The sequence below is a fragment of the Falco biarmicus genome, chromosome 8, assembly GCF_023638135.1.
Source record: "Falco biarmicus isolate bFalBia1 chromosome 8, bFalBia1.pri, whole genome shotgun sequence".
NCBI classification, from domain to species: Eukaryota; Metazoa; Chordata; class Aves; order Falconiformes; family Falconidae; genus Falco; species Falco biarmicus.
The window spans coordinates 45463642-45488813 of record NC_079295.1 but is presented as its reverse complement, the minus strand read 5'-3'; the positions used below and the strand labels follow the sequence as shown (position 1 = coordinate 45488813).

At 48.0% G+C, this 25172-nt stretch overlaps 1 protein-coding gene across 2 annotated transcripts in view; it reads left to right on the top strand.

Annotated features, from left to right (window-relative positions):
- Positions 1-10904, top strand: part of UBE2D2 (ubiquitin conjugating enzyme E2 D2) — a 29740-nt gene extending 18836 nt beyond the window's left edge. Inside the window, exons 6-7 of one of the 2 annotated variants that reach the window (XM_056348720.1) lie at positions 7693-7786; positions 9632-10904. In XM_056348720.1, coding sequence (XP_056204695.1) covers positions 7693-7786; positions 9632-9677 — 140 coding nt within the window. In that variant the 3' untranslated portion in view covers positions 9678-10904. The other variant, XM_056348721.1, reaches the window with a different exon arrangement.
- The last annotated feature ends 14268 nt before the right edge of the window (positions 10905-25172 follow it).

The following is a 25172-nucleotide window of genomic DNA, read 5'->3' as shown; positions in this document are numbered from 1 at the left end:
GTGGTGCTGCTCTTACAGATGTTCAAGAGTCACTTTACCAAGACTTAGTGGGTGGGAATTCCCAAGTACCCAGCAACCTAAATAAACTTGATCTTCACAGTGCAGTTTTCAAAATTGGGAGGTTGTTTCTGATCATCCTTCTGGCTTTTAATTTCCCTCTTGTAATGCCTACCCAGATAACTGGGGCAGGGGCATGACTTTGTCACACAGCATGGATTAGTCTCTCCATATGTGCTGAGTTAAGGTTCTAAGGGAAACTTTCATTCTTGCATTGCAACTTTAATGCAGCTCTCTGTGTGGCTTTGCCCGTGCTGCAAAGAAGGCTGCACTAGGAGTGAGTGTTGCCCACAGGTCAGGGGAGGTGGTCAGGGGAGGTGGCCCTACCCTCTGCTTGGCAATGGGGAGGCCACACCTGGAGTATGTGTCTAGTGCTGGGCTCCCCAGAATGAGAAAGGTGTTTAGGTACAGGAGAGAGTCCAGTGAAGGGTTGTGAACATGGTGAAGGAACTGGAGCATCTCCTATTATGAAGACTGGCCAAGATAGCTGGGGCTCTTCAGCCTGGAGAAGAGGAGGCTCAGGGGGAATCTTACCAATGTATACAAACACTTAAAGGGAGGGTGTAGAGATGAAGAGGGCCAGACTTTTCTCAGTGGTGCCCAGTGACAGGACAAGAGGCAGTGGATACAAACTGAAACACAGGAGGGTTCCTCTGAACATCAGGAAACACTTTTTTTCCCCTTTCCTGTGATGAATTGAGCACTGGCACAGCTTCCCTTGGGAGGTTGTGGAATCTCCCACAGTGGAGACTTCAAAAGCTGTCTGGATGTGGTCATGAGGAACCTATTCTAGGTGGCCCTGTTTGAGCAGAGGGGTTGGACAAGATGATGTGCAGTGATCCCTTTGAACCTCAACCAGCATGTGATACACTGAGCAATACTTAACTTTTCTTCTCTTGTTACCAGAAATTGTTGAACTGACTTAGCAGGAGTTCAAGTTCCTTTGAAGCAAGAAGTTTAAACTGCTCAGATTTAAAGGTACACTTCCTGTAAGACTCTCCTAAGATTGCTGGAAGAGTTTGAAATGGGACTATGGTTAAGAAACAGGATGTAACTTGAGCAGAGTCTGGAGTTCCCTTTAACTTACTCAGATGCATCTTGCCCATTCTGTCAGAAGCCAGTCACTTGGTAGTTAGTGCTTGAACTTGGTGGACAGTAGTGTTTTAAGTTGTGTTTTCATGTTACAAGCTTAACATTTGTCAGACAGATGAAATTTTTGACAACTGTATGCCTCAAAGGTTTCAAGGGTCTGGGGCCTCGTACTCAAAAGTAGTGATTGTATAAGCAAAGACTCCTTCCAGGAGTCAGATTTCTTCCTATTTTTGAGGCACAGATCTAAGTAGTGGACTTTGATGTGTAGGCTTTAGCTGTCAGGCTGATGATTAGCAAAGGAGGAACCCTAGCTGGTGTAAGAAGTAGGACAGCTGGATAAAGCCTCTGAAATGGGATTAAAAATTCCTCAGCAGTATTGTGTCCAAAGCTCAAATTTATGCTAGTAGAGATGTTTCATAATCTCCTGAGTACCAGGCTCAATTAAGCCTGAGATGACAAACTTTGTTACTTTCGTATTCAGAAAGTTGGCTGGATGAGCTGGATCAAAAAGCACAGCACTAGCACTGTTTGTCAGAGTCTGTGGCCTGGTCTCTAGGAGGGTGACAAATTGTGTTCCTTGGAAAGAACTGACTAGCACAGTATTTGTCATTCACCTGGAACAGAACAGGCAGGATGGACTACTTCCTTTACTGTGAGCTCATGATACTGGCATGGTGTCCAAGAATTTAGACTTCCCGGTTTTACCTGACCGCATCCTGTCAGTGCGTGAGCTTTTTGATTATATGGTGGTCTTGACACTACTGTGCAACTTCAGCCAGGACTGATAACTGGGTAAGTATTGTCCTGCGTCCTGACAATCTGCCATACAAAGTAACTCATCACCTTCTCAGTACTTCCAACAAACATTCTGTTGGTGCAGTCTTTATGCTTGCTTAGAAATGGGCCTTCCTTTGGTGGGAGAAGACTGGCTTAGGGTCTGCTGAAGCCTTTTGCCCCATGCAGGAGTTTTGCTTACAGGAATAACGTTTTATTTTTTTAAAAAGCTACTTGTCTCTCCTTCTCATGCTACTGATAGTGGTGTGCTCTTTGCCTTTAACATAAAAGTTGGGTGGCAGGGACCTTCAAGGAGAGAGCTAAGGCTTTCGCTCATTTGCTTTTGACCTAAGCTGCTTGGTGCCCAAGAATACCCTTTACTCCTAAATGAATTCTAAATTGGCTCTTCTTTAGAGAGCAATAACCGTACCAAACAACGGTTTGAATAGGAACACACCAGATAAGATGTTTCTTCTGGGTAGCTCATTACCTTGGAAGAATTGATGCTTGCTTTTTATCTCCCTGCTGTAATTCAGCTGGAGGTTCCATTGCTCCCATAGAGGAGTGCTTTATTGGGGCAAGTTTTGTTTGCAATTCCAGCTAGACTTAAATAATAGTGCCTGTAGTGGCTAGTACCCTATGTTAAGGGGACAGCTGGAAGTGATGGATATTAGAGCTGTTCAGGTTTTGCAAACGAAGGGAATGATTTGAGTTTTGCATTTGGAAGATGACTTCTGCGTTGAGAAGGTAGAAATAATAAGCAGCTGCTTTTGCCACTCTTTTGGAAGTCTGTGCTTTACCAGTCATGTCTCAGGCTTCTATGTGAAAAGCATTTACACTTCTTGGTTAACTGGGGTCACTGTCTTGGTACAGGGTGAAAGGGCAGAACCAATCACTTGCCTTTATAGTGCTGATATCAAAAGAAACCAGACGGTGTAGCTTTTGGGTCTTAGGTCATGCCCTAACAAAGCTTAAATAGTTTTTTCAGTGATAACCTGGACTGTTGAGCTTTTGTAGGAATCAACCCAAATGACTTGAACATCAACACGATGTGTGTAAAGATGTGGTAAACACCATGGCTTGTACACAACTGCTTCTGGCTCCTAAAGACCACTTTGAGCTGCAGCTACGTGTTCTGGACATACCAGGGTGTGTCATAGTTGCGTGATGCACTTGGTTATAAAGTCATCCCTAACATCAAGAGAAGCTAATTGCCATGTATAAATTGCTAGGCACCTTTGACTTCCTTCCCCTGGTGACAGTATAGGGAAGATGTCTTGTCTTCTGGCTGTGGAGCTTATTCTCTCCACATGGAGCTGGAGTCTTGTGGCTTTTAAATGAGTCTATTCACTTCTCAGTTCCAGGAGCTTTGATGTGCATCTTAGATTAGTGTGAGCCAATAGATGTTCAAGTAGGCAGGTGGGAGTTTAAACTGTTTTCTGTATTGCCCATTTGGCTAGTGGTGGAGAGCTGATTTCATGAGTTGTCCTGACTAATGATCGAGCTGCTTCATAGCAAAACAAACACAGGCATGGAGTTTACACATTGAATTTGCATTTACCTGCACATTCAGTCTGGGGTGTGGCAAACCCAGGAAGATTAAATTGCTCATCAGAAATAGCAGATTACTCTTAGTGGTGTAAGAACACAGCACAGAAGCCTACTGAGAAGATGAGTTTGATGGTGTGGTGGTAAACTGTAGCTAAACTTGTTGACAGCTGTAAATTACATGATGCTCTGTATGGAGGAGCCTCAAAAGATTGTCCTTGTATTTTGAGGTGGTATGAGCTCTGCAAAAGGAAGTCTTGCAGCGGAAGCAGACTTGTGCTCTGTTACACTGGTAGACTTCATTTTGCTTCAAAGAGTATGTTGCTGGAGTATTCTTAATTTTAAGTGTTAAGTGATCGTTCTGCTTGATGAGAATGCATTTGTATCACTGCTCTATGGGGAAGCTAAACTTGTAGAAACACTTTTGCTTGATAAGTTTGGTTCACCCAGTTCCTTGGTCGTTGTAAAGTACTTGGTCCATGCTGGTCCACAGCAGTAGGAAGCCTGCTATAGGATAAGTTGATTTTGTTGTCTGCAGGAGGTAGATGGGGATCACAGTTGAAGTATTGGAGTTAAGTAGGCTGCGTAGTTGCTGAAACTAAAGAAAAAACAATTTTTGAATGAAAGGGAGTTTGACAGTGTTTTAAGTTGCTTAATGTTTTGTTGCAGACTAGACTGCTTTAACTGAAGATATGAGGAAAAAACTGTACGTGAACCCCTTGAATCAATGGGAAGTAAAATTCATCTATTTTGCTTTTACTGACAAAAATCCAAACTTAAATTCTGAAGAGTACACACTGGTACTACTATATCTCTTTTAGTGAAAGACTCAAGAAGGGGTGCTGTCAGATACCACTAGAGCAGCTTCGGCTTTTGTCATGCAGGATGAGAACAAGGTGCAAAACAATGTCACTTACCTGTCTTGTGTAGTTATCCAACCTGATTCTGTGACTACAGAACTTGATTTTTTGTGAACTATTTTGTCTTCTAATGTGGTTGTCATTTGATTAGTAAATATCAAGGCTTTGCTATGAAACTTATTGCAATAACACTTGATTGCAGAAGAAGGTGGTCTGGTGATTCTCTCTGCACCCCACATTATTGGTTTAATTAGTTACTCTGATGCATCAAAGGACTATACACAACTGACCTTTTAAAGGATTACTTCCTCTTCCCTCATGTGCTTGGCTCTTTAAACTTTATGAGAAGGTACCTTTTTCCAAGGGGTGTGTTGTAGTGGTCTGGAGACTGGTTATGTTGGTTGCTCTAAAACATGTGCGTATATGCAATCTTTTGGTGGAAAACCTCAAGAGACAAACTTCCTGAATTTATTTTTGGACAAATAACTGGGTTCAGCAGGCTATTAAAATTAAACCAGTTTAGGTAACTGAGTTCATGTTTTTCCTGCTGAGGCTATACAGCTAAAAAGGGAAAGATGTGAAGTTACCAGCAAGAGCAAGCATAATGGAGAATAGTTTTGATTAATGAAGAATTACAAAAATAAAACAAAGCAGCTGAATGTGGCAGTACGGCTTGAAGCAGAGTCATTGTGTTCACTTTAATTCAGTGTTTTTGGAGTGATGCTTACAAAAGTAGTGAACTGCTGAGGAATGAAATCTAGAAATTTGTTTCAAGTGGCTAGTTTGACATAATTCAGCATGTGAAGATTGAGTTATAACAAACCACAGCCCATTTTTAGTAAAGAGTATTAGTGGCATGTGATTTTTTTTTTTTAATGGCCAGCAAGTAGCAATGATACACTTGTGTTGATAGCCTGTAAACCAAGAACTAAAACTCCTGGACTGGGACAGAGGTTAACTCTCCCTTTCAGCAAAGGAGGTCCTGTTCAAAGCAGACCTGCATCTTGCCAGACAAAACTGACTTGAGGGCAGTGTCAGGCTGGCTGATGTTGCTCTGCAACACCCTGGTTATCCTGGTGCCCATGCTGACCAGCAGCTGAACACCACCTTTGTCTGGTGCTTAGAGCAGATGGTGATGGTTTTGCAAGGTTGATGCGATGTGTGCAAGAAGGAACTTGCACCGAGGACCCTGAGTGTTGGGGTCATTATGGTGGTTGGAGAAGGTAGGCAGAGGGAACTGGGCAAACCAGCAGCTTGGTTCTGCTGACAAAGACTGAGCTATCTTGTTAAGGTAAGTCCTTGGTTAAAGAACTGTGTTAAGATAAAACTTGAAGGAGTAGTTATAATAGCTGACCAGAAAACTTTGAGTTTCCTGTGGCTTCTGTTAAAGGAAGGGGACAGATGTTATCTATTCTACTCATCCCTACCACCTGAAGACACCAGTGGAGTCAGAATATAAAGAAACAAACTACAGGAAAATAGCTGGAGAAATTACTGTTTTAAAGCTAAATGGACTGGCACTAGCTGGGTGTGAGGTGGCAGAGACACTCCCATTAGTGAACACTAATGTGAGTTTTACTTGGTGTACATGGTGGGGGAAAAAAGTGCTGAAGCTGTTGGAAAGCCCTACAGGTACTAAATAAACCTGCTGTGTCCCTTGCAAAGGGACAGCAGTTCAGGACTAGTGGTCTGTGTGCCACCTGCAGGAAATCAAAGTCTTCATGCTCTGAAGCTGTATTCTGAAAGGTGGGTGAATAAATGGTCTGAGTGTCAGTTGATGGTAGAGAATAATTAAGCTCTTAACTCCTTCACAAGTCTAAGTAGAAAATCAGGAGAGGGAGGAAGAGGTTGTTCTTTACTCTGGAACAAGAAATATGTTCACTTAAATCAAGAACATTTTATTACTAAACCTGCTCTAGGAGCTTTTAACTTGAAACTGATAATTCATTAGTGAAAGGTCTACAGAAGTAGGTAGGAAAACTGAGCTAACTGGGTTTCTTGCTGCTTGGTGCTCTCATCATGGAGCCACTAGCTCAGTTAACACCTAGTAAAGTTTTTACTTTTGTCCCGCTTCAAAAATCCTCTGCAATTCCAGTGTATTATCAGATCTGTTCACCTGCTTCTCTTTGGCTTGATCTAGCTGTTCTTTGTTTTGTGGCCTCTGTTTTAACCTATCTTAACATCAAAAGAGGGTTTCGGAAGGCATGCTGTTCTCTTTTGTTTTTCAGCTGCTGTCTTTTTGGTGTGGTAGCTCTGCCGCCTGCTCCACAGCACAGTAGCAACCGATGGAAGTTTGAACAGATTTGTGTTTAGTGCTTTCAGACTTGCAACTGCTGTCATCTCCAACTTGCTTGGAGGATGCACTGTGACAACTCTGCTGTTGCTGCCATTGGCGAAGGGACATATGGAGTGGCGCTGTTTGATTAAAACAGGCTGAGAGAAAGCAATAGAAAGGAATGTTTAGCATTTCTTGGGAGGGGGTGGGGGGGGCAAGATGCCCCTGACATACCTCATGTAGTGTTGTCCCAATGTGCTTTGCTTATTACTTAGTGCCTTCTCATCTCTTCTACTTTGGTGTGAACGTAGGAATGTGCATGTGCTATTTGTAGCTTTGCAGGCAGCCTCCTGACTCCTTATATGGACAAAGGTTGATGCTATGCCGAGTGGCATCATATGAGCGGGATGTGGCTTCTGGAATATATACAGTATATATTTATAGTGAAACTTTAAAGTTTGGGGCCTTGTGGTTGGTATAAGTGCAGTAAGCTATTCTTTCTTGATTCATTGTGAGTACTATTCTACATTTAATCCATCTCAACCTTCCTTATGCTCAAAAAATAATTGGATAAAACCTCTTAATTCTCTGCAAGACTAGCATTTTTAAAAACGGTTCTTAAGTAACTGAGCAGCTTGTGCTTCCTTCATCTCAGTTGGACCTGTCTGCTGTTTGACTACTTATGAGTGCTTCTGCAAGTAATTAACAATGAGGCTGTCCAGTTTAGGGAAAAGCTGAATTTCAAGTGCAAAATCAAGGATGTTTTCTGAGAAGGCTTTTGGGTACTATTTCAGACAACACTTCTGCCTTATGATTTAAGGCAGTAATCAGATACAGCTATCCAGGAGATAACAAGTTTTTAAATATCACAATGGGTAGTCATGCAAAGTTGCGTTACTAAATGGTAAGGATTTCTGTTCAAAATCACTTGGCTGAAGTATGTGGGATTGCTGCTCCTTGGCATTTTTTTTTTTTTTAAATTGATGCTAATACTAATGGCTAGAGGGGAAGCAAGTGTGCGGGCTGACTTCTGTGGGTGTCTTCAGCTGCACTTAAACTCTAATTCAATTTTTTTTCTCTCCCTAGTACTTTTGTCCATCTGTTCTCTGTTGTGTGATCCCAATCCAGATGATCCATTAGTGCCTGAGATTGCACGGATCTACAAAACAGATAGAGAAAAGTGAGTATGGAAGCCAAAAAACTTCGACCATTCCTGACAGGGCAGAATCCACACTTAAATAGTAAAGGGGAGGTGAAAAGGACCTGCTTCTTGGAAAAGTGTGGAGTTTGATTTGCCTTTTTCGCTCTGGTCTTTTTACAGATTTCTTTTCCTGGGTTCTGTAATATCACTATCTTAACAGCACTGCATTGTTGTAGGAAAAAGGTATATATGCCAGTAGAAGTGAAGGATGTAGAAGCCTTGTACATCTGTGATTTTATTACTGCATTTTCATTCCATACAATGGTCTTTCGTTAGCGTTGTAGCTGTTAATTCCATGTTTGCTTGATTTAATGAAAATGTGAAGTGAACAAAGCGAATTTGTTTCATAAGGAGCTCTTTAAGTTGAATGTGACCAGCTCTTCGGAGCCTTCACTGCCTGCTTTAATTCGACATAACCAGCAGAGGGAGAACAAGTTACTCTAGTTGGGAGAACATTGCCATACTAGCTGTTGGTGATGGATCATACAAGGAAAGAAATAACAAAAATACCCCCTTCATTTGAGGGAAGAACAAGTGGTGTAGAGGTGGGGTGGGAGGACTTCAGGCTTCTATGAAGTAAACAGCAAGACCAGAGAGAACTGTAGTGCTAATGAGCACTTTAAAAGCAACAGCTTAATGACCGTTGTAAACACTTTTCTACCTTGCTGTTCCCTTCCAGATCTGATCAGTAGTGTTAATTTCTGAAGCTACATGGTCATCTGATGAGAACAAGATAGGAAGGGAAAATGATCCACAAACTTGCTTACTCTACATACTCTTGCATACTTGAGAAGCAGTGTTAGAGAAGTTCATGCATCCTGCTTTTAATGAGAGCTGCAAGAGTAGCAGTACGTATTTCAAAACGCAGCTAACGTTGACTGTTCCACAAAATAGGGAAAGTTTGTGCTTAAACGTAACTGGATTTGCTTCTTGAGTAGACTCTGGACAGTGGCGTGAAGGCAAGTGGATTGTCAGTTTCTTCAAGCTAAAGAACACTATCTACAGACTAAATTCCAGCACGAGAACCTAGTTGGTATATATAACTAGGGAACTTCTTGCTACGTGTCTTACGCTTTTTTTCTACAAGTTCTGTAGAATAAGAACAACTTGCCTTCTGTTGTCAGAAATAAGCTTTTAACAGTACTATTAGTCACGACTGCTTTGTTTTACATAAGTATCCTGAGCTTCCTCTAGCAGTGGCTCTGACTATAAAGGGTATTTGGGTGCAAAAGCTGCAGGTGGCTTGGGAAACAGCATATTGTGCCTTCAGAATAAAAAAAATCCTGGTGGAGAAATAGTTGTGCCCTGATAGTCATAGAAATAGCCAAATGCAATGTGTAGCAAGAAACAAGAAGTCTGTATCAGGGTTTGGCAGCCTGGTAGATAACAGGTATACTAAACTTTCTAAGGGAACAAGAGTAATGAGGTGGGAGGGATGTATTAATCTGTTTTCTTTTCAAGAATACCAAAATGAAAACCTGCAGTAATAGTTTTCTCAGGGATGCAGCAGCTGGGGGCAGGGGGAGGTGCAGGTAAAACTTCCTGAAAATACTTTTCCCTCAGACCTGTTCTAGCTCTGTTTTGTGGTTTGAATCACAAAGATCTATTACTGTTGTAAATACAACTAGTTAACTACTTTTCCATGAATAACTGTGGGCTTTCTACTTTCCTCTGATTGCCTGAAATTTCAGTTTGCTCTTAAATTTTACATACTCATGTTACTACTGGACAGAGTGTAAGTTCATGCCATGTGTAGACTAGGCTGCTGGAGATGAAATACTGTTCAGATGCTATGTTAAGTAAATCCTCTTTTTATACATACAGGTACAACAGAATAGCTCGGGAATGGACTCAGAAGTATGCGATGTAATTAAAGAAATTATTGGATAACCTCTACAAATAAAGATAGGGGAACTCTGAAAGAGAAAGTCCTTTTGATTTCCATTTGACTGCTTTCTATGAGCCCACGCCTCATCTTCCCCTGTGCACATGTTTACCTGATACAGCAGTGCTGCGTGTTGTACATACTTGGAACAACAAAATAGAAATACTGTATTTCCCCGTACCAACATTGACTCCTAGCAGAGAAGTGTGTGTGTGAAAAGCTGGTTCTTCAGTCATAACTTTGTGAGCCTAAAAGCATTCCTTGTTGATTTAAATTGGGTAATAAAATGTGAATGGGAGAGTTAGAGTGGATTTCATAGTTCTAGGGACAGTGGTGGTGATCCATGAAGGATTTTAAGTGGAATCCTTTTAAACTCATAACAGTTATGAAAAGCAAGGTGAAGAACTTGAAGCTGTTTCTGTATTCATTTTATTCTGAAGGACCTACACCTTAGGTAAATGTTATGACCAATGAGAGAAACTGTACCCACATCCTGTGTTTAAGGTCTAAGTTGAACCGGTCAACATATAAATGGATTGGAGCTATTAGTGCATCAAGTGATGTTGATTTGTTTCAACTCTCCCTTCCTTCATACTTCTTTTGGTTTGTATGTGGTTTCTCAGTTAATACATAGCTAATAGCTCTTATTTTTCTTAAGTTTTTTAACTGCTTAGGTCTTTCTGGATGTAAGGGTAAAAATCCATTTGACAGAAAACTTGTGTGTATTTAAAGACCCAGCTGCTCCCCTGGAGCTTGTACGTTCAAGAATGATTAATCTGTGTAATAAACTGATTACTACAGTCATTACATATAACTTTGTGTGAATAGGCTTTTAATTTTAAGAGCAATTTGTTACAGGCTAAAACTAATGGTGGATTTCTCTAAGACTTTTGCGTTCATGAATGGTTGCATTTGGAAGTCATGAAGCAGTTTGGTTTGCATCACACAAGGCTATGCACCTGAACAGGACAAACGTAAGCTTAAGCACTTACATGAAATCAGGATGTGTGGTGTGCCAGGAACTTGACTGTTAAACCAAATAAGCAGTTTACTAAATGAGAATCTTGAGTGATATTTTACAAAGCCTAATGGTATTACTCCCACTTGCATGGGACCTAACACAATGCATATGTACTGTAGGTAAGTGAAACCTTATGTAACTAAAATAATGGATGTAAAAGGGTAAAAAAAAAACAAACCAACAACAAACAACCTACCAAACACATCAGCACAAACTTTCATAAAATGTAGCTTTTACATAATTACTTTGCACTAAACATTTGCAAATGTTCATACAGTTTTAAATTGTACTTGTATGTGTCTTTTTTGAACAAAGTCTTCACTTGAATCTAGTGAAAAAATGTAGTTTGAAACTTTTCTTTGTATACAAGTGTATTTGCCAGCATCCTTGGTGTGACAATAGGTGAGTCTACAAGTTTATCTCCTCTTAGTAGAATCGTAAACAAAGCCATCCGAAGGAGAGGCTGTAGCCTCCAGCTTTCCAGCCACAGGGGTCTGTCCCATCCATTTTCAAATGCATCTTTACACTCTTGCACAAATGAGGAATAAATGTCCACTGCTTTTGGTCTAAATTTGTTCCACTTGTCTCATCTCTCAATGTCCTTGTGTATGCACCGCTGGATGTAAATGTTAGCAGTGTTTCTTGGAGTCCTCTTGCAGCAAGCTATAGGCGAAAGCCAGGTATGTGTGCATCTCCAGCAGGCACGAAGACCCCTGCTCTAGCAGGGTGACACTGCTGGTTGGGGAAGAAGCAGCTCTAAAGCAGTGGAGCAGAGCTTCACTTGAAATGGAGCACGTGGGGGTGTTTCCTGGCTGAGTGCCAATGCAGGGATGACGGGTACGGGGGAGGGGGAGTGACATGGTGGGCAGGAGTATGGGCCTGGGTATTGGGTCATCCTGAGCTCTTGGCACTCTCATTCCACAAGGTGTTGGTGTTCTTCCTGGTTTAGAAAGCACTGTGTAGCCCTGGGATAAAAGCTTGTTGCGTTGCTCAAACTAGAGTGTAAGCTAGTGGCTGCTTGTGTATCCTGGCTTTGTGTTAACCTTTAACCACGTCTGGCCTTACCTTCTAAGCTTTCTAACGCACAGGCTGACACTCCTGCTAGACCCTGTGTGACCAAGGGAGACAACGTGCATCAGTGATGGTGGAATTGGCCTCCTGCGTTTTGCAGTGGGGTAACCACGTACTTGCTCTGAGGACAGGGAGGGTGGGTTGGAATGATTGCAAACCTTGCAGCATGCTTTTTTGGAGGTGGGGAGGGATTCCCCTTAATTGCTTTACAGGTGAGCTGCCTGAGAATTGTTTTTGCGGCATACTTGGCTTGGTTGTGGCATTGGTAGTTACTGGAAGAGATTGAAGGGTCTGTACAGGAGAGAGAAAAAGGAGCAGTGACACATGTGGAGGTTGAGGGTGCGTGGTGTTTGTCCTTTCTGGTGGGGCAGAAGTTGGGTGCGCTAGGTGACAGGGGCAATACAGCCATATGTGAATTGAAACAGTAGAGTCCTGAATGTTGCAACAGCTTCAGTTTGGGTGATACGTTAACACACCTGCCTGTGTTGGGATGATTCTCATTCTTGCAGTGAAGTGTTTGTAAACAGTTCAGACTTCCTTGCTGATGGTGTGACAAAAAGTTGTGGCATAATAAAAGCAAGTCTGGAGATCTTTAAGTAGGGAGTACATATGCTGTCCCTTGTGAGTTGACTCTTTGTTGTTGAGGGTTGTACTGTGAATTAGATGAAGGAACCTTTGTTTCTAGGTTTTAACTTAAAACCTGCTCCAGCTTAGCCTTTTTTGGGGACTAGAAACTTGTTCTTTTGAAACTGTGTATTGTGCATGCTCTAATGTAAAACAGCACAAGAAGCCAGGGGCTCTGATTGTTGTCTTTCTAGGAACTCTGAGCTTTGTCAGGTCGTGAATTTTTTTCAGTCCCTGTCTTAACTTAAAAGTATTAAATCAAGTAAAAGGAGAAAAAAAAAAAGTAACCACTTCGCATGGCTTTCTTTGCACTGGGACTTTTATGGATACAGCTTGTACCTGCAATTTCCCCCCCCCCCCTTTTTTTTTTCATGTCATGTGCTAAGCAAATGTGTTTTAGTCAAAAAAAAAAAAAAAACCAAAAAAACAAAAACCACATACATAAAAAATGCTGGACTGCTTAGATTCCTCCAGCTCTGGCAGTGCTGTAAAGCTGAAATGCTGTGCTCGGATATGTTACTTGTGTTCATCAGCACCCATCCAATGCAGAGTGAACCAGAGGACAAATAACTCCAAGTTCAGTGAGCCGTGCAACCTGTAACTGTTCTATGACCACTGCCTCCACTGAGCAGCTGGCATTACTGAACGGTACATGCACCTACTGTATTGTGCATTGCCTGTAACCCAGGTTTTCAGGGGGAGCTTGTGTATCTGTGCTGTGCTTGCATACAAGAGAACATGATCCAATGTGTTTCAGAAACTCCTCTAGCTCAGTACTGAATAGCCACTCAGGGGTGTGCAGGTGTTGCCAGTTAGATGTTACTGTGGCTCAGTCTGACATCCCTGGACCTACAGACGGGTGGAGCCGATTCTGATCAGTAGTGGTGACCTGATTGCTTGGAGTGTGCTGCTACTTTTCTTTGATAGCTTTTTGGCAGTGCAAGAGTGACTTATTTTTTTGTTTAATTGTGTTTTTTCCTTTTTCTTTTGTATTACTACCTTGCTGTACGAATGCTTTCAAGCTGGCTGCCTACTGAAGTGTCTATAGACTCTTCTGTTCGCTCTGCACACATTGAATGATGTGGAAAAAACAGTGGGACTAAGCTAGATACGATCTTATGTCCCTAGTGTGCTCAGTAAAGCAAACCATAGCCTGTCCCTTGCCACTGAAGGCCCAAGGCTTTCGTAGCTTTTAGTAGCTGCAGTTGCTGACAGAAATGCCTGGCTGTATTTTCTGACAGTCTTAGTCATCTTGCTATTCACAGCAGCAAAACAGCTCTGGAGCTGTTCTTGTTCCCAGTTCTGATGTACAGTAGAAGATCAGAAGCCTAAAGGAAGGATGATGGGAAGTGCTTTGCCCAGTTAGAGGGATTTCCTTGTGCCCTGAGCAGCTCTTGCTGGGGAGTGCATGGCAGGAGCCCTGGGCGTGTGGGAGGTGCAGGAGAAAACGACTGCTCAAAGCAGTTAAAACTTACTGATATGTCACCTTGCTCTAATGAGCCAGGATAACAACAAAACATCTCTGAGGGTGCTCAGCATGTCCACACTAGGTGGAGGAGCCCTGGGCTCAAGCTCAGGCTCCAGGCATGCCTGCTTGCCCAGGCAGGGCTTGGAAGCTGCTGCCAGCAAGAATAAAAGCCCCACTGTATACTTGAGTAGAAGGAAGGCTGTCCTCTACAAATAACCTTGGAGCGGTTCACTCTCATCCTTTCAGCGTTGGGGAAGCCTACCTCTGTTTTCTACAGATAACTAGAAAATAATTTCATCCCCCCCCCCGTTATTGTTTCCTTCCATTCCTTGGCTCCTTTGTGTAGACTTAGAGCAGGTCTGTGATCAGAGTTGGAAGCTGTAGTTGTTTTGGGGGTTGGCAGAAGCTGTTTTCCTACAGGAAATGCACAGGGACAAGAGGTGCATTGAGGGCATCTGATAGAGGGTTGAAAATGGGGACAAAACCTGCTGTCCAGCTTTCTGGATGTGTGGAGACCAGCCCCTGCATGAGTAACAGCGAGGCTTCAGGAGGGATTCCTGCAGCCCTTGCCTCCCTGCCCTCACCTGGAAGTGTGTGTGACTAGGTCTATGCTAACACTACCTGTACTGTTGTAATGTGTTCAATTTCATCACCATTAAATAATTCCCTTAAACTTACTGTGGCTTGATTGCTTTTTTTTGCTTTACCTGTGCCTTTTACACATTTAAATTATTGGTTTTGGCTGGTTTTGTTTTCTTTCCTCGTGGCTACTGTCTTCCTTCTCCCTGATGATCCAGTTCTGTGCTGTCCTCAGCTCAGCTGTCTCCAGTCACCTTCATCTTGTTTTTTTAACTTCCTGCAAAGCCTGGCTTCCTCTCAGAACGTGGGTGGTGCATTGCAGGCACTGTTGTGTGGCCTTGGTGGTCTTCTGCCTACTTTTTGGTGCAGAAATGCGTGTGCTCTCACCAAGCCCACAGCTGTCATCCTGCTTGTTGGAAGTTGTGACTTAATAGCAGGCTTATTGGTGTGCTGATTCCATAGTGCTACTGCCAGCACCTGTGTTCTTGATTCCATGGTCTTGCTGTTCTGCAAAGCTGGGGTCAGCTCTGGTGCAAGAGCAGAAGGCACGTGTGGCATTGGGGGAGGCCAGAGCCATCTTGGCTGCTCGGGGGTTCCCACAACTCAGGACTTGCCCTTGTGGCTTCTTGGTGTCCCCTTCCTGTGTGGCAGTATTCAATTCTTTGACATACAGTTCAAAAGTCAAAACATCTCGGGTTGAGTGGGGATTGGATGTATTTACAGTTCTTGTCCTTTCATGAATAAATGTATTTATAATGAATACTAGTCTTAAGGATAAATCTCTTGCCCAGTTGCTAGGTGAGAGCTTTATTGGCAGGTTGCTCAGCTGTATGTGCTTCTTCCTTGCTCCCAGCTGTGGTGAAGTCGGTCAGCTCCCATTGATGAAGGCTTTTGCTGGTGTCAAGCTTCTTGTAGATGGCCACTGAGCCTGCAGAGCAGGTTCAGAATGGAATTGTGCAGGATTGTGTTGGAAGACGATGTCACAGGGTTTAGATGCAAGTGGGTGTTTTGAATAAGCTGGGAACTTGAGTTCATTTGGTCACCACACGCCCTAGTGTTCTCAGCTCTGCCCTGCCTGCCTGAGAGAAACCATGTTTATCAGCACTGGAAGTCCACCTGGATGCTGTTCTTTCTCCAACTCCAACAGTTGACCAAAATACAGGCGTGTGTGCGAAGATGGGAACAGAATGGGCAGCTGTGATGCTTGATCTGCACTTGTTTCCAGCTGAAGAGTTTCCTGAAGGGAGGTGTGGGCTCTATAACCTCTCTGGTTATCTTGAGTAGACTTCTGTGACTGTGTTCTCTCTGTCCTTACATTTGTGTAACCTTTTCTTTTTTTATCCCAAATTGATCTTGTCAATCCAAAGTAGTTGATGCTGAGGTGGTGCTGATGCAGGGTTTGGGGGCAGCGGGGCTTCTCTGAAGTGGTCAGCCAGGGACAGTCAGATGGAGGGAACTTGAGTGACTTGGAATAGCATCGTTGGTCAGAGCTGACATAAGAATTGCTGTTAAACGTCTGCCCTAGAAAACTACTGGTGTATGATGCCCATGATAGAAAAGCATTTTTTCTTAATGGAAGGTAAACACAGAAGGAACAGCTTCCAAAGCCTGGTGGCAGGCAGGCAGTGCCATGGTGCCCCTGCCCTGACGTGAGACCCTGCTTTGCTTCACCTCCTTTTTGGTCTTGACAACAGTGGATTTACAGTCTGCAAAATTTTTAGGGCTTTTTTCTTGCTGTTCTTTGACATTTTTTTTTTTCAGAAGAAAACCTAGTTTGGGGATTTTTTTTTTTATTTGGTTTGGGTTTTGTTTTTAAATAGTGATTTATGCAATATTATTCGTAAGTTGGTACTGATAAGAGGGCTGAGCAGACCAAGGGGAGCTGTGTACCTGTGTACTCTCAGGCTGTTGTTACAAGATCAATATGAAAAGCATCATGTTAGAGTAGTTAGGGAATACCTTCCCCTGAGAGCAAAGCTGGAAGAGAGTATAAAGCAGAGTAACCAGGACTGCATTACAGAAATCAGTCTTAAACTTGGACCAGCTCATGGAATGAAGGAAGGTGGCAGGGTGTGAAGCTACGGGCATGGTCATCTGTGTCCATGCTGCAGGGATTTGCCTGTTTCAGCGGTGGCTGCTGGGGAGTGTGAGCTCTTCCTCCAAGCGTGTTTTCCAGGTTCCTGTGATACCAAGATGAGAGGTGCCCTGAAGCCATGAACACCATGCATGTAACTTCCCTCTTACCTGCATACATGGTCACACCAGCCCCGGCTGCTGGAGGTGACTCAGGAGATGGCTCCGGCTCCAGCAGGCAGTGTCTTGTTCTCTGCTCTCAGTGGTGGAGGCGGCACCTGGGCTGATCAGGCTGGGGGAGAGGAACAAGCTGGCCTTGAGACACTGTAGCTGGTGGCAAGATGGGGGAAAAAGTGCCAGTGTTGGTGTTCTAGATGGGGAGAGCATTAATTTTTTGGTCTGATGGAGCAAAGATGAGCCTGGAGTTGTCATGCAGAAGTTTCTGGCCTCCTTTCCCTTAAAAATGGTGTTTTGTGTCTAAATCCTCTCCTTGCTCAGCTCCTGAGGCACCCTCAGTAGTTGTGCTTCTTGGGACACTTGATTTCCCTGCCTTGTGTCTCCTCTAGAGCCAGCATTCGGCATTTTATTAAAACTTGTTCAGCTTGGGAGTGTGACCCCGCTCCCTTAATCTTGACCTAGAGCTTTGTGAATTGATGCAGTGACACCGTCAGCGGTTCTTTGTGAGGTCTTCGTATTGCCAGTTCAATGTGGGGCTCAGTAAGATTGCAGTTCTGCAGGGCATCATGTATGTCCTCACTCTGTGCTTGGGAGCAGCCCAGGAAATTCAGCAGTCCTGTTGTGAGTCATGTTGAGCAGACAAATAACTCTGTCATCAGAGCTTCCAGAAAAACAACATTGTACCTTATGACTTAGCCTTGGCTGTCGCATGGCTGCCTTATGTTGACCTGACCCTGCTCAGCTGGGGAAAGGGTGCTCTGAAATGTCTGATCCGCTGTCCTCTTGTTAATTCTGTGTGTGGCTTCCCTGATTTACCCCCTTTTCTTTTTATCGGCCGTGGCTGACACCTTGCAGGATAACAGCTCGGATCTTCAGGAAAACAAATGGAATGGGGCAGAACGGTTGGTGAAGATGGGTGAGCAGGGTGATGCAGGATGGTGTTGTGACAGCCTGCTTCTGGACATACTCGGGCTGTTTGCTGTAACTAAGCAGGTGCAAGTGGCAACTCGGCTGCAGAGATAAAGGTTGCGTGCATAGCCCAGACATGGCACCTTGGTCCCTGGTGAGCTGTCAGCAGCATGTGCTGCATGTTGATCTTGTTGAGTTAGTGACTAGGATTGACCCTGTTGGATTTATCACTTGTGTAAAGCTCTGTGTAATTTTTTTTCCTGTTGTAACTCTAAATACCAGCATGAAGTACTTGGTGTTTCAACTTGCAATCCTTTCTTGGAAAATGCTGATGAAAAAACTGTAGGAACTTCTCCATTTCAATGTTGGATGCCTCACTGGAGAAAAGGCTTTTGCCAGGCAGACTTTGAGTTCATTGTGGGGTAACTTTTCAAATGCTGTAGTCTGAGATCACGTACAACAAGTAAGCATCAACACTCTGTATGTAAATGCTAAAATCTTCTCTCGAGTCAAATCTTGCCTTGGTCAAGTAACTCTGCTCACAAAAGACACTGGCCTCTGTAAGGCACCCACAAGGAAAACCATATTCCTTGTTCAGAGGCTTATTTGTGAGACTCCCCTGTGTCGGTGCCGCCTCTAGAGAAGAGGTGGCCATGGCTGGGTGTCTGGGAGTTGATGGTGCCCTAGCTCAGCCCCATGGAGGAGCTGGTGGGGCAGACCTGGGAGCACCTTCTGCCAGCAGCTCCTCGAGCCCCATGCTGAGGGCACGTGCCCTGCACAGAGATGATATGGGCCAAGGCCGCATAATCGCAACGCGCTGGGCTGGCTAGATGGTGAATGCAAACCCGAGGCTGCTGCTCTGGTTGTAGCTAATGGAACCTGTCTGGGCGTGAGGTGCATGTGGGGAAGGCATGGGAGCAGTGGTTGCAGGCGTGGGAAGGTGCCACTTTGCTTTTGCCATGGGTTTGCAGACCAGCTGTAAGCTGGGCATGGAGGATGAAATACCCTGCCCCTGCCTGGACATGGCTCCTGTGTCCTTCCTAGGAAGGCAGGTGTGCTGAATGCCTGGAGGAGGGGCATGGCCCGCAGGCAATCCAGCCCACTGATGGGGGAGCCTGGTCCTTTCCTCCTCATAAAGTTGAGCTGATGACTGCAGAGGGTCCCTTGGCTTCGCTTGTGGGAAGGCAGCTGGCAAAGGCTATGGGACCGGCTTCCATGATAGATTGGCATTATAGGACCGGGCTGGTGGGGAGCTGGAAGTCTCCTGGGGCTGTCCAGCCACCGAGGGAAAATCTGCTTGTCCAACTGCTGTAAAAATGGCCCAGTGTTTCTAGGTTTGGTGGGTTTTGTTTGTGGGCGTTTTTGTGGTGTGTTGTTTATTTTTTTTTCCTAGCTCTGCCTTTCAGCCTGTGCCTATGAGACTTACTGCAATTTTGTTTGCTGGGAGAGGAGCTGGTGATGAGGCCAGGAGTCCTCAAACCTCTGGTATAAATAGGGCATCTGCTGAATTCATGCCCCTTTCCTGGCTCCCAAGCTAAACCTACCCCTGAAGTGAAATGACCCAGACCGAGCCTTTACACAAGGGAAGAAACTTACCCCAGAAACTGTTCCCAAAGAGAAACCATCCATCCTGCCCTGAGACTGCCTGTCTATGGGTACCGCTGCTGGAAGCTTAAGGTCTTCTCCAGGAAGGACCAAGAATGGGCCCACCTCCTCCCTGGGTGGGGGGCTGAAGCTGATCTGGTGCTGCCTTTGCTGAGCTGCTTGGTGGGCTGGGGCTGAGGTTGCACAAGTCCCTGCCCCGTGCTGGCCCTGGGGCTTGCAGCCCTCCCCAGTTCCCTCAGGGGCCCGTCAGTGTCACATCCCTGCTGCCTGGAGGTTTCCCAGGAGAAGGGGGGATGCAGTGGTGCCTGCTCCTGGGCAGCTGCCTGCAGTGGGGAGGCCAGGGCTGCGGCTCCAAGCAGGGATGTATCACCCTGCGTGGATGTCGCACCTTTGCCAAGGGCCCGGGGATGCTGCAGGCACCCCCCTCGAGGGCCCGGGGGGTCGTGGGGCAGAAGCTCCCCCTGCAGCTGCACTGCAGGGAAAGCAAGGGCGGGTTGGGGCGGCGGTGGTGGGGTGGGTGCAGCCTCACCCCCGTGGGAACGGGGCGTTTATCATTTAGGTGGGGTTTGTCGGGGCGGATTTAGTCTTTCCAGCTGCTGGGCGTGTGGGGGCCGGGGTAAGAGGGAGGTGAGGACAAGGGGGAGGGGGCTGGGGGACAGTAGCTGGCGACCCTCCACCCTACTGGTGAGCCCATTGCATCACTCGATCTGGGTGGAAAAAAAAATACAGCAGAAAATAGGAATTATTCCCCCAGCAGGACCAAAAATAGAAAATATCCCCCTAGTAAGGGCGGGGTATCGCCGCCCCCTCCTCCGCCCGGCAGCGGGGCCGGGCTGGGGCGGGACCCCGCGTCCCTGCGCCCGCGGGGGGGCCGCGCCGATGCGCCGCGCTGCCGGGGGGTGGCAGCAGAGGCCGGGGGACGGGGACGGCGCGGGCCGGGCACCGGGGGCCTCGGGTGTGGGACGCTGCTTTCATTAGGGTTGTTGTTACTATTAGTTAATTATCGCTGTTGTTATTATTATTTGTTAATTATTGTTCGTTATTATTATAAAAAGCAAGCTTCCCCCTCCCTAAATGAGCAGATGCGCTCTGCGATGCTCCAGTGCCCCAAATCCCCACCCCCCAAGGTGTCTTTAGGAGGTGTGGAGCACTTGTCCTGCTGCTGTGACAGCTCAGCACCTCCTGGGAAACCCACTGAGCCGTACAGGGGAGGCCATGGTGTGCTCCACACAGAGAACAGGAGACATCACCTTACTGCAGCATTCACTTGCAGAGACAAGACCAGGATGGGGAATGCTGGATCTGCTCACCACCCCCAGCACCGCCCCACACCCTGGCCTCCAGCAGCCATCCTGGCAGCCTGGTCGTGAGGGGTGGCTTGGGCAGACCAGCACCAGCCATCTGCCACTGGCATGAGGCACCTCAGGGCTTCACAGCACCAGGCTGGGTGCAGCTGGGGCTGGTGCATCATCCTGGGGCCCTCGCAGCCCTGCTGAGGAGCTGGTGGTTCCTGACACATGGGGTGGCTTGGCCCTGTTGCCCGCATGCCCCACGGATGGGTTGTGGCTTAGGGTGCCACCATGGCGCCAGCTCCCCCCTCCCCGGCCTGGCTTGCTCCGTGTCCTGCCATCTTGTGCCTGTGAATAATTCACCGCCTCTGTCCCCGTTGTTTCCTTGCAGGTATTTATAGCCTGTGATCACGTCTCCTTGGAGGCAGCTTGCTTCGCGGCGGTGTAAATTTAGCTCCCACCGTCTCTCACATGTCATGCCCTCCAGTCCTTGCAGGAGCCCTTCTGTGCAGCTCCTCACCAGCAGGGACTGGAGCCCTCACGTCCCTGCTCTGCTGCTGCGGCCCCCTTGCTCCCCCCCATGGCTGCCTGCTGCCCACCCTGGCCCATGGGCAGCGCTCCTAGGGCAGGGAGATGCTGTGCTGTGCGTGCTATGCCATGCCATGTATCCTCCTCTTGGCTGCCCGGCCCAGGGCAGCTCAGCTTGCCTCCGGCAGCTGCACGAGGCCACCGAGCCGTTCAGCTGCTGTGGCACGGGGGATGCTTTGAAATTCCTGGGCTGCCATCTGTGCTATGCAAATCCCCCAATCTGACGGTTGTGTGTGGACCCGCTTCCGGACCCAGTGCTGGGAGCTGTTATTATCTTGCTCCTCCTCCCTTCCAGCACCCAGCGGCAGATTTGGAGCAGCAGAAACATCACCCTTCCCCACGGAAAGAAGCCTGACATCCTTTGACAAAAGGTCTTTACTCTGCCCAAGTTGGCCCACAGAGTCAGGATGGATCTGGTCGGCTGTGGGGGCTCAGGTTGTGCCACTGGGTCACCAGTCACCTTGGGGCTCCAGGGTGCTGGGTCAGGCTGCCAGTATCACAGGACGCTGTGAGCATCTGTCCTCCCCAGGCACAAGTTATGAGGCCAGGGCTGAGGAGGAGAGGCAGCAAGCTCGGCACCTGGGGACAGACCTGGGCTTGTGGCTGCATGGCTTGGCTGTGCTGTGGGCTCAGAGCATGGGGACTGGCTGGAACTGAGGCACAGTTAGCTGCTGGAGCAGCTGACACAGCCGGTGGCGCAGGGTCCTCTGCACTGGGAACTGGGCAGGAGGCAAGTGCAGCCCCTGGAGCAGCATGGATGTCCTGAGTGCAGGGTGAGTGCCAGCTGGCCGGGTGGGTGGCACTCAGGACTGAGCTGTTCCCATCGCACACCCTGCTCCCCCACACCAGGGACCCTGTCCCCCAGCCCGGGGTCTGCCTGAGCCACATGCAGATGCAAAAAAAGCAGAACCAAGCCCTGTCCTCCCCTGCTCCTTTCCTCACTATGGAGCTGATGTGCAAATACCTCCGTGAGCTGCCCCAGCTCACCCCAAGCTGTGTCAGGACCAGACCGTACCGGAGGGTGCTGAGATGGCAGCAAAGGGCTGCCTTCACCAGCACAGCCCCCTGCTATGTACTCTTTAAATGCTGAGCTGGTGGGAAGGCAGCAGTTCCCCGGCTCAGGGTCGGAGCAGCAGCAGCTCTCTGGGGTAGCGAGGGAAGCGGGGGGCAGGTTTGCTAACACCGAGCGCAGAAGGTAATTAATGAGCATCCTGCACTGCTCCCCACTGTGCCTCCATCCCCCGGGGACCCCTTGGCCGGCAGCTCGGGTACTGCCTGCTCCTGCCGGCGTTGGGGGCCAGGGGACCTGGCGGCACGGGGCCTCGTTAATATTTTAGGAGCTCTTTTGTCCGCAGGGGATGGGGAGGCTCGCTTGCAATCGCCTTTCATCTCTGTGAGGCCTCAGCACGGGCTCCAGCCTCTTATCTGCCGCCTCCTCGCCGCTTCGCTACAGCCAGCTTGTTATGGGGCTTGGTTGTTTTTTTTTTCTGGCCAGGGCTGGAAAAAAACCTTGGCTGCTGCTGGCCAAAGGGCATCCGCCAGCCATGCTGGCGGCAGCTGCTGGAGCATCCCTGCACGCCTCCTGCCTGCCTTGCTGCTGCTCCTGGGTTGGGGCCCCTGCCCAGGCAGGGCTCTGCCAAGGGGCTGGATGAGTCCGCAGGGCCCTGGGGAGGGCTTGGAGGTGGCTGCTGAGCCTGGGCACATCTGGGTCCCTGTGGTGGCAAGGAAAGGGATGAGGGGAAGGTGTGTGCACTGCCTGCCAGGTCTCTGGCCATGAGTGAAGCTGGGGTAGGATGTGCCAGGGGCCGGCTGCATCCCTAGGGCTGTGCCGATGAGAGCATTTAAACCCTGTCCCCTGTGGGGATGCTCAGTGTGGCAGTGGAACACCAGCTCTGGTGCTTCCCAGCTGGCTGGAATGGGGCAGAGCCAAGGGACGGAGCTGGGCTGGTGCGAGGAGGAACAGCGTAATGAAGTAGCAAGTGACTAGAAGGGGAAATTAGCTGCATTTCTGCTCCCCTGAGCTGGAGAGAGCAAGCAAAGATAGGGGAGCGGCATGTGCCCTGGGAACAGCTCTGGCTCAGCCCTGGGGCTTTTTCCAGCCATGCCCTAAGGTGGCCTTCTTCTTGGTCCTCTCCCTGGTCCTCTCCCTGCCTTGGCCGATGGCTGGCTGTCCTCTGTTCCCACACTCCCAGGCTTGGCCCTCTGGCTTCCCCAGTCAGTGTTGCTCATGGTTATCCTTTCGTCGGTGCTGGTCCCAAATCACTGAGAGGTGTGGGCTGCTTGGGGTCCATGGGGACTCTGCAGGTGACCTCCACACACATATTGGCTCTGCTGAGGACAGTGTTGCATTGCTCTTGCTGACTCTGTCTATCACCTGTGTCACAGAGGAATGATGCAGCAGGACTCAGCTTGCCCTGGGAGAAACCCAGCCCATATCCCTGGCCGTCTCCAAGTGTGGGGAATGGCCCTGGCAAGGATAAGAAGTGGCTGCCCATGTATCTGTCCCACCAGATCTGAACCCCCTTGGCCCAAGCAAGAACTTGGGTCCCAGGGGGAGATCTGGCTGAAGACCTTCAGGTGACTTTGCCGGCCGTGTCCTGCCAGGGCTGATGGGACCTTCCCATGGGAAGGTCCTTCACCACCACCCAGTGATGCATCGTGGGGTTCAAAGCTCCTCCATCCCACACCAGCACCAGCTGCAGGCACACTGGCGGGGACTGCTGCCAGCCCCCAGGGAGGTGGGCAACCTTCCCAGCACTGGCACCACTGCCTGGACGCCACAGCCAGCAGGCCAGGCTCTGGGACCACAGGGATGGCTGGCGCCTGCGCTCAGGAAAGCAGTGAGCTCACGGGTTTAATTTTCTCAAGGCTTCGTTCGGCTCTGACATGTGATCCTCGTTACAGGAAGGACGCGGCAAACGTGTCGTCCCCCGGGGCTGGCTGGCTCGACCTTGTGGGGAGAGGTAAGAGCACATCACAGCTTTTCCGCCCCGCTGGTGTTGCTTCCAACAGCAATTTAATATCTCACTGATAACCCAGGCTGAGTTTCAGGCACCGTTAAAAAAAAATAAAGAAGCATCTGCTGACAAAAGTACACATCCTCAGTTGATGTCCCCAGGTGTGGGTGTACGTGGCTGGCCCCTCTGTGCTGTGGCTAGCCAGTGCTGCCCACTGCCAGCCCCCCTTGTCCTTGTCCTCTGGCAGGGAGTGGGTTCCTCCAGCCAGGGACCTGATGCCCTCTCAGAGAAGCAAGTAGGACCATGGGGGCTCATGGTGTGGCTCCCCGCTGTCACCCCTGGGCTCCATGCCCAGTGGAGAGGGAATGGCCGCCAGCCCCATCTAGGACAAGGTGGGAGCTATTGCAGCTCCAACCCATCCCATGCTCAAGCTGCTGTTGCTCCCCCTGGCATCCCAGCTGTCCCCATGTGATCCCGCCCAGCCCTCAACCCTGGGGCAAGTGCCTGGGGGCTTTCCCCACACCTAGAGCAGCTGCAGGGGAAGGGCTGGGGTGCTCCCATTGGTTTTGCACAGCACTGAGCACAGCCACTGACCACACTGGTGGACCAGCATGGGCAGCGGGGATGGGGCTCATCTTTGGATGAAGCAGGACTGGAGATGGGCTTGTCTGCCTGGGTATGGCCCTCCAGGCTTGGCTCTCCAGGGCTGGTCTGGCCATGCATGTCTCCCCAGGTCCAGGTCTCTGATCACGGCTCCATGGGCTCAGTCCCCCAGGCTCAGCTTGTTGAACTCAGTTCTCTAGACTCAATTTCCCTGGCTCCTTCCCTTGGGCTCAGGTCCCTCTGTGCTCACCTCTGCGCGGTTCCCTGGGGATGGCTTGCTGGACATGGCTCTCCAGGCTTAACTCTCCAGGCACAGCTTCTGGAGGTGGCTCTCCAGGCTTGATGCCTCCATTGTGGTTCACCAGCTGGCTCTTGGGGACAGGCTCCCCGGCCAGCCCAGTGCCAGTAGAGGGCCTCCCTTACTAAACAGAGCACCACGCCAGCACAAAATTATAAAACACATTATCTATTTGGCAAAACTTTGTGCAAGGACCAGGAAATGGGCTGGAGTTTATT